Here is an 8,711-nt window from a genome sequence, read left to right as displayed (position 1 = left end):
AGCCCACAGCCTGCCCTCCCCAGGGGCCAGCACAGCCCCCTCCAGTGCCAGGAGCCAGAGCCCGGCACGTGCCCCCGGCACTGCTTTGATTAACCCCCTCGGCCCAGAAAAGCAGAGCTCGTCACAGTCCCTGCTCCCCCCACCTGGCCACCCCCTCAGCACCCGGCCTGGCAGAGCTCAGACTGGTCTCTTCCCACGGCCCAGCCCCATGCCAGCCTGGGGTGAGTCAGAGCCCCGCCCGCACATGGACTGGAGCCCCACCCGGGATGGGAGGCTCCAGGCCCCGCAGAGCGGCTCCAGCGCCTGGCAGGGCAGCTCCAGCGCTCCAGGCCGGGCACGGCTGCGAGGTGCCAGGCTGGCCCAGCGCAGCATCTCCCTGCCAGGCCTTCTCACTCCGAGTCCCATGGGCGAACCTGGCAGCCCGTCTGCTGGCCCCTGGGCGGGGGTGCTGGCCAATGCGCCTTTCAGCACCACACGGGCAGCGCTGGGCCAGGGGAACCCTCTTGGCAGCTTGTTCCCGAGGTGGGGGAGCCCCTCCCCCGCAGCCAGCGGGGAGCACACGGGGGTTCTTGGCTCCCAGGGACCCGGCGCAGCGCTGGGGCCAGGAGCAGCCCGGCTTGGGGGGAGGGGCCGGAACCAGGGCCCTGCCCCTCCCTGCGTCCTAAGCCAAAGAGAGTCCCACCCAGCCCATCTCTGCCTGCCGCCAGCCCCACCTCTGGCCTTCGCCCGGCTTCCCCACCCAAGGGGTCCCCTGGTCCCCCCCAGGCTCGGGTTACAGAAGCAGCAGCCTGTGTGTGGTGGGAGGCTGTCACTGCGAAATTCCCGCCCGCGTGGGGGATTGGTGCAGTGCCCAGGGAAACTGAGGCACACACGGGGGCTGCTCCAGAACTCACGTGCGGCGTACCGAATCCGACACACGTGGCCCTCGCACGGGGCAGCTGTTCACACATTACGGGCCGCGAGGCCCAAGGAGCCTGGCCTGGCCAGGGCTCCCCACTCATGGTGCCGACCAGGCCAGCCAGGCACAGGCTGCAGCCCACAGCCACTGCCAGCCACCGCGGCCTGCCCCTCCTGGGGCAGCCTGTGGCCCAGGGTGGGGATGCCTTCCCCATGCCCTTTGGACGCCCGACGCCTTCCCCTGCTGCGTATTGATTGGCTGCTAGCTCCAAGCCACAGCCAGTGCGTCTGACAACAGCCGAGCGGGCGCCAGGCGGGTCCCTGCCCGGCCCTGCGAGCTGCCCGCCAAGGCCCTCTCGGGGCCTCCATCGGGTCCCAGCAGAGCTGGGCCCTGGGGGAACCGTGCTCCAGGTGCGGTGCCCACATGAGCACAGAACCTTGGGAGCCTGGCCCCGAATGCCCCTGGGGCCGTGCCCGCGATGCCCTGGGGCGCCGGCCCCCCACTGTCTGTGCCTCTGGCTGCCTTTGGGCCATGCACGCCGGGGTGCAATGATTCCCAGAGGCAGGACCCTGCTGCATGGGGCAACAGTCTCTTTAACTGATTCCATTCACGTGGGGAATCAGTTTTGTTCTGTGCACAAGGCAGGGGCAGATGGGCACCACCGGTAGCAACGCCTGCTGCCGGCTGTGGGCGCTCTGCCAGTCAGCTGGGCAGCAGCACTCGCTCCTGGGCGGCCGCCCAAGTGCTCAGCTTGCAGGGAGCCCTGGCGTGGGGCAGCGTCAGCGCCTGCCCGGGAGAACCCCTCCCAGCGCGGCCCTGCTCCAGCTGCCTGGCCTTTGGAGGGGGAAGGGGCCTGGGGAGCTACCCGGCCTGTTTCAGTCCCCGGCTTTGGCTCAGGGGCCATGGGTGCTGGCATACACTGGGGCGGGACTCGCCCACCCACACCTGCAGCACCTCTGGGGTCGCCCACACTCTGGCCTTCAGAAGGCTCTTGCACTGCCTGTGCCCTGCGAGGGGCTGGTCTGCAAGCCCCTCATGTGCTCGGGAAGTTGTCTGGGCACTGGAGGCTCTGGGTGTGGGGAGTGGGCTGTTGGGGAGGCAACCCCCAGGGAGACCCTCAACCGTTGCCAGGATGGGTCATCGTTAGGGTCCAGAGTGAACACTCTGTTGCCATAAAGGGGGCAGCTCCCTCCTCTCAGAGCCTTGCCCCCGGCTGGAGGCTTGCTTCCCTACTCCCCCCCCCCAATGGGCTAGCCTTGGGACTCAGGGCCCTGAGCAGAGCTCCCTAGCCCAGGAACAGGGCTGCTGCCGTGCCAGGGAAGCCGGCTGCCAGGCGCTGCCACCCCCAGAGGGACCCTGTGGATCTGGGGGCTCCCGGACTCTCGCATTCCCACACACCAGAGTGCCCCCCCCCCTGGCTGGGCAGCAGCACGGGGCTGTCTGTGTGCCCCTGCCCCCAGACAGCACTTGCCCACCAAGGGACTGGCCCCACAGCCAGGCCAGGGCCCCTCGCTCCCCCCTGCCTTCCCCCCAGCCCATCTTCTGCTTGAGAGGAGCCGCACAATCCCCCCTTGTCCCGGAGCCCTGCACGTAGGTCGCTGGGAATCCCCCCATTCAGCGCAGCAGTGCGCGGTGAGGAAGGGCTCTTCTGCTTGGGGAGGGGGCTCCTCACCCCTCCAAAGGGGGGGCAGGGGCCCCCGAGCTCAGCAGGGCTCCCGGACAACAGGATCCGGGGGTAAGGCACCGAACCGGGCCCAGAACTGCCCCTCACTCCTCCCCCACCCATCAGCTGCCTCCGGGAAACCCGCCTCCGTCCCTGGGGCCCACGCTGGGGCGGCTGCCCTGCCCTGCCCCGCCCCGCGGGGTAGCTGTGCCCGCAATGGACCGGATTCTCCATCCCATGCTGCACACGCGGAGGGGGAGGCAGGGACCCCGGCGTCCTGGCTCCCAGATGTCTGGCGCTGCCGTCCCATGATGCCTGGCGGGCGAGGCCGGAGGGGAGCAGAGATCTCGGCATCGACCCTCCGGGCGCTCCCAGGCCGTCCCGCAGCGCCAGCCTCCCTCCCAGCCGGACGCCTGGCTTCTGGGCCCGCTCAGTGCAGCTGCCCACGGCGACGCTCCCTCCTGGCCCAGCAGCCCCTGGGGAGCACAGGGTCCCCCCGTCCACTTGTGAGCAGGGCTTGATGGTGGTGCCAGGCTGCCCACCCCCCGGCAGACCTGGCCCTGCCGCCCAGCTCGGAGGGGCCCCAGGAGTCCACGCGGGGGGCAGGCGCCCGGCAGGACGGGCAGAGCGAGGGTGAGCGGAAGCGGATGCCCAACCCAGCGGGGGGAGCAGAGGGGGCTCCTGACGCCCCCGCCGTGCCCGGGAGCTCTGCACCACGGAGCCACCCGCTGCCCCTGGGAGCCGCGGGCCGGGACTGGCACCTGCCCCAGGCGGTGGGGAGGAGGGGCAGGGGAAGCAGGAAGGGGAGAGATGATTTCTGACCCGCCAATTGCAGTTAATGATTCATCAGCCCCATTATAGCAGGAGCCAAAGGTCTGTTGTGGTCAGAGAGCCGGGTGCCAAGCTGCCGGTGGGGCAGCATCCCGGAGCCGGCCCCAGGACGCAGGTAGGGGCACCGGGCAGGGCCCCGCTGGCCTGGGGGAGCCCAGGTGGCTGGGCCCGGCCGGGGGAAGCCGCGGCACGGAGCAGCATCCTGGCAAGGGGGGCACTGGGGGCGGGGGGGCACCGGGAGCGGGGTGGTCCCAGGATGCTGCCGGGCACCAGCGAGGCCCAAGCGATGCAGCGCCCAGGGGCCGGAAGAGAAAGTCCGGATCATCAGCGTCACTCGCCCTCCCTGGCAGCCCCTCCCGGCCAGCCCCCCCCCCCGCTCCCTGGCCAGCCCCTCCCGGCCAGCCCCCCCCCCGCTCCCTGGCCAGCCCCTCCCGGCCAGCCCCCCCCCGCTCCCCCAGGGCCAGCTCCCCCCCTCCCGGGCCAGCCCCCCCCCCGCTCCCGGGCCAGCCCCTCCCGGCCAGCCCCCCCCCGCTCCCGGGCCAGCCCCTCCCGGCCAGCCCCCCACCCCCCAGACCGGCTTCCCCCGCCCATCCCGGGCTGGCCCTCCACCAGGCCAGCCCCCCCCGCTCCCCCGGGCCAGCCCCTCCCATCCAGCCCCCCCACCCCCCAGACTGGCTTCCCCCGCCCATCCCGGGCTGGCCCCCCCATGCACCTGCCCTTCAGGCCGGTGGGGCCTGCTCCCTCCGGGGAACGGGCTCCCTGCCGCTGCGTCACCTGCAGCCCTGGAGCTGCCGGGTGTGCTGGGCGTGGGAGAGCCAGCTGCCTGGGGCGCCCCCAGGGCCCTGCCCTGCCCCCTCCAGGTGCCCCTCCCCTGGCCACACCCTGCCCTGCTAGCAGCACCGCCCAGGTGAGCCACCAGGGGCCCGGCTGGGCATGGGGGCCACACCCCAGCAGCTGGGGCCAGTGGAGGCGGCTGCAGGGGGAGGGACGTGCCCGGGGGGCTGGTGCCCTCACTGAAGCTCTGTTCCCCCCAGGTGCTGGCAGGACCCTGCGGCAGGATGGCCCGGTGCCTGCTGCTGCTGCTGCCCTTGCTCCTGGCGGCGGGTAAGGCGGGGGCATGGCCCGCGGGGCAAGGACGGGGTGGGGAGGCGCACTCGGGTCCCCAGAGCCCCTCTCCCGTCCGGCCCTGCAGCAGTGGGTGCTGCCCCCTGGAGCTGGGGTGCGAGGGGCCGGGGCAGGAGACCCAGCTGCCAGCTCTGGGGGCTGAGGGCAGGGCCCAGGCTGCCGTGCTCGGGGCTCTGCACAGGCTTAATGCCGGGCCAACGTCTCGTCGCAGTTTCCGGGAACACGGCCCCGACCTTCAACATGTCCATCGAGTACGTGGCCGAGGACCTGCCCGTGGGTGAGTGCGGCGCCGGGGGCCGGCCAGAGCCAGCGCAGGTGCCAGGGCTGGGGGACCCGGAGGGGCCGAGCTCCTGGCCCCCTTCCACCCGCCCCACCTTCTCCCCAAACGGCGCCTCCTGCAAGGAGCAAGGCAGGGCCAACAGCGGGGAGCCCCCAGAGCGTGCGGGCGCCTGCGGTTCCTCCAGGTGCCCCCGCCCCGCCCCGCCGCTCTGCCCAGCGAGACAGAGCCGGCACGGGGGCGTCTCGGTGCAGCCCAGCCTGGCCAGCGCAGAGCCCAGGGAGAGCCGGGCTCCCCCAGAACCAGCCCTGACCCCCCCGCTGGTCCCCAGCCTTTGCTCTGCAGCTGGGGGCTGCGCCAGCGCCCGCCACGAGGGACCCGTCTCCCCGGGCGCTGGCCGTGAGGGGCTGGGGCCGTTGCGGGGACTCGCCGCTGAGGTGGGTCAGACTCACCAGTGTTCGCCGGGCCCCGTCCCGGCGCAGGGAGCAGGGACATACCCCCCCTCCGGCCCAGCCTGCCTCAGGACACCCCTCTGCAGCCACGCACAGGGCAGGGGAAACCGAGGCACACAGGCTTCAGAAAGCCAGGGCACTTCACCGGTCTCCCTTCCCGCTGCTGGCTTGTGCCGGCCTCTCTCGGCTCCGTGCGGGAGGGCCTGGCAGGCGAGGCCCATCTCCCCACCAGGCCCGCCCCACCGGCACGGCTCCCCTCGCCCGCAGGAAGCACGGCCTTCTGGCTGAGGGCTGTGGACGCCGATGATGCCCGGTTGCTCTACAGCATGTCCGGGCAGGACGCCCCCTACTTCTCCGTCAACGCCTCCACGGGCCAGGTGCTGCTGGCCGCCTCGCTGGACCGGGAGGTGAGGGGGCTGGTGGGCGCGGTGCAGAGCGATGGGGACCGGGGCCCTCAGCCACTCTGGCACTTGTGCCGCCCGGCGGGCGCCCCGTTTGCTCCCTGCCACCTCCCTTGGCGGTGCCAGGCCGCAGCCATGAGACCCCCCCGAGGGGCCTGGCACTCGCAGATCCGGGGGAGGGGGCAGCCAAGCCTCTGCCTGCTGCGTGGGGTGCTGGAGGGCAGGGGCTGAGCGCGGGAGTGGATGCCCAGCCCGGCCAGTGAGGGGGGAAATCTCGCTCCCCTGGGGTACAGGGCCCCCAGAAGGGTCCGAGGCCGGAGGTCAAATCAGTGAGGCAGGAGAGAAACCTAGAAGGGAAACTTTATGCTGCCTGCAGGCTGGCACACCAAGAGAGAAGCAGCAGCCCTGACAGACAGATGCAGGGATCCTATACACAGGATGCTCAGACAGCCCAGTTGTGGATTGTTCTTTAACATCTCAAAGTCTGGGCAGAAGCACTGGGAGAGGTTTCTGTTCCCCCCAGGAGGGCTAGAAGTCAGTTTCACAGAACAAAGCCGTGAGAACGTGAGTGAGGAGTCTCCCAGGCAAACTGACAGAGACGAGGGTTACATGGCACATTGTGCCAGACTCGGAGGCTCCATGACCTTGAGCTAGGAGGCGTTGGAAGGGTCTTGGTTAGAGTTTAGTTCATTTCTCTCTGTTACAGGGAGAGGCCTGGAAAACTTGTAACCCTTCCAGCCGTTTTCTTTAGGGAGTTTTGATTCCTGCACAGTCCCCCTTAGACACAACTGGAGTTATTGGATTTTCCCCACAATAGCAAGGGGAGACTCGGGAGGCGTCCCAGGCTGGCAGTGAGGGGCCCCGCGGTTCCCTTGTCCCCTACAGGACACCCCCCCACCCCGTCAGGGGCAGCTCGCCTAGGCCCCACCAGGATCTGCTTTGGGAGGAGTCACCGTGACTCCTGGGGCGACTCGGGGCACGGGGGAGGGGGAGGGGCTGGGGTGTCCCCTGGGCAAATCACCCCCCTTGTGCTTCTGTCCAGGCGAAAACCAGACTCAGCGTCACCATCACAGTAACAGACCAGATCAACACCCCGGTGAGCGGCTGTGCAGGGGGGGTAGGGGCTGGCAGCGGCCGTGCCGGGGGGGTAGGGGCTGGCAGCAGCCGTGCTGGGGGGGTAGGGGCTGGCAGCGGCCGTGCCGGGGGGGTAGGGGCTGGCAGCAGCCGTGCTGGGGAGGGTAGGGGCTGGCAGCGGCCGTGCTGGGGGGGGGTAGGGGCTGGCAGCGGCCGTGCGGGGGGGCGGGGGGCTGGGGGGTAGGGGCTGGCAGCGGCCGTGCCGGGGGGGGTAGGGGCTGGCAGCGGCCGTGCCGGGGGGGGGGGTAGGGGCTGGCAGCGGCCGTGCCGGGGGGGGGGGTGGCAGGGGCTGGGGGGGGGCCAGCGGCCATGCTGGGGGGGGGGGTAGGGGCTGGCAGTGGCCGTGCGGGGGGGGGGGGGTAGGGGCTGGCAGTGGCCGTGCGGGGGGGGGGTAGGGGCTGGCAGCGGCCGTGCGGGGGGGGGGGCTGGGGGGTAGGGGCTGGCAGTGGCCGTGCGGGGTAGGTAGGGGCTGGCAGCGTCCGTGCCGGGGGGTCAGAGGCTGGCAGAGCAGCGGGGAGGGGCAGCAGCCGTGCATGTCGGTGCATGGGGAGTGGCCAGGTGAAGCCCCGTGGGCAGGGCTGGCAGCTCTTTGGGGTGGTAGTGGCAGCAGGTGGCCTGGCCGGGTCAAGTCCAGGCCTGGCGGAGCTGGTGAGTCCTGGCGCGGCTGCGGGGCCGGCTGGGCGGGGTCCGGAGCCGCCCGTCCCTGAGCCGGCGCCTCTGCTCTGGCAGGTGTCGAAGAAGCTGCCCATCATTGTAGAGGACCGGAACGACAACGCCCCCATTTTCCAGGGCCAGCCCTACGTCGCCAACGTCTCCGAGGTGCGCGCCCCGCCAGGCCCGCCCCGCTTCCCCCCGGCCGGCCCCTCCCCGGGCCGTGCAGCCGAGCCCGGCCCTGCTTCTCCTCAGCCCCCGGAGCCAGCATGCCCCCGCCGGGCCGGAACAGGACGGGCAGCCGCTGTCCTCCGCAGGCGCTGAGCCGGTCCCCGCGGGTGGCTTGGCACGGCCCCTGGGGGGCTGTGGAGCAGTGCACGTGGGACGGACCTGCAGGCCCTGTCCCCATGGCAGCCTCGGGGGGCTGTGAGGGGTCGCGGGGCTGTTGCGTACATGCAGATGTATATGCAAATGTATGCAAATCACTGCTTTCCCACGGCCAGGCACGAATACACAGATCAAGGCCAGAGCACACAGCACGCAGGCCCCCGTAACAAAATGCAGCACGGAGCCCTGTCCGTGAGCAGCGACCGTGCAGGCCCTGGGCTACAACCCTGCTAGGCCCACAAACACAGCGGCTGCTGGCCACGGGCCACGGGCCGCCCACAGGCCACGTGCGGAGTAGCCCTGCGCAGGGCGTAGCACGAGGGGCGGCGAGAGCCAGGAAGACGGGAGGGAGGAGTCAGAGCTGGTCAGCCGCCCCGCGCAGCCCCCCCCGGTTCCTCGTGCAGGCGGGTGGCGGGAGGGACAAGGCACCGGCCCAAGCCAAGCTCCCACCAGTCCGCAGCCCTCGGGGGGCTGCCCCTGGCACCTCCCCAGCCAGCGGGACCCACACCCTGTGTTCCAGGCCTGGCCCAGAGGCAGCGTCATCTACACGGTGCTGGCCAAGGACCCCGACCTGGGCAACGCCGCCAGAGTGCACTACGAGGTCGCGTCGGTGAGTGCGGGCAGCTGCCTTGGGGGGGGGGGCCGGTCACTTCTGTGGGGCGGGGGGCAGCCACCTCGGGGGGCAGGGTGGGGTGGAGCAGGGCAGGGGGGGTGAGCTGCCTTGGGGGGCAGCGTGGGACAGAGCAGGGCAAGGGGAGCTGCCTTGGGAGGAAGGGTGGGGTGGGGTGGGGTGGGGTGGAGGTGGGGGGGCAGGGGAAGCTGCCTTGGGGGTCAGGGTGGGGTGGGGTGGAGGGAGCTGCCTTGGGGGAGGGGGAGGCGGGGAGAGCCGCCC

At 71.5% G+C, this 8,711-nt stretch overlaps 1 protein-coding gene across 2 annotated transcripts in view; it reads left to right on the top strand.

Moving 5' to 3' along the window:
• The first annotated feature begins 3,384 nt into the window (after positions 1 to 3,384).
• CDHR2 (cadherin related family member 2) overlaps positions 3,385 to 8,711 on the top strand; it is a 28,124-nt gene continuing 22,797 nt past the window's right edge. For both annotated transcript variants that reach the window (XM_075900708.2, XM_075900707.2), the window contains exons 1-7: positions 3,385 to 3,507; positions 4,427 to 4,496; positions 4,729 to 4,794; positions 5,514 to 5,653; positions 6,690 to 6,743; positions 7,511 to 7,600; positions 8,340 to 8,429. In XM_075900708.2, coding sequence (XP_075756823.2) covers positions 3,400 to 3,507; positions 4,427 to 4,496; positions 4,729 to 4,794; positions 5,514 to 5,653; positions 6,690 to 6,743; positions 7,511 to 7,600; positions 8,340 to 8,429 — 618 coding nt within the window. In that variant the 5' untranslated portion in view covers positions 3,385 to 3,399. The remainder of the gene's footprint in view (positions 3,508 to 4,426; positions 4,497 to 4,728; positions 4,795 to 5,513; positions 5,654 to 6,689; positions 6,744 to 7,510; positions 7,601 to 8,339; positions 8,430 to 8,711) is intronic.

This window comes from Pelodiscus sinensis, chromosome 16, assembly GCF_052426305.1.
Source record: "Pelodiscus sinensis isolate ZL-2025 chromosome 16, ASM5242630v1, whole genome shotgun sequence".
Classification (NCBI taxonomy): Eukaryota; Metazoa; Chordata; order Testudines; family Trionychidae; genus Pelodiscus; species Pelodiscus sinensis.
The sequence above is the reverse complement of the archived record's forward strand: the minus strand, read 5'-3'. Positions and strand labels throughout refer to the sequence as shown.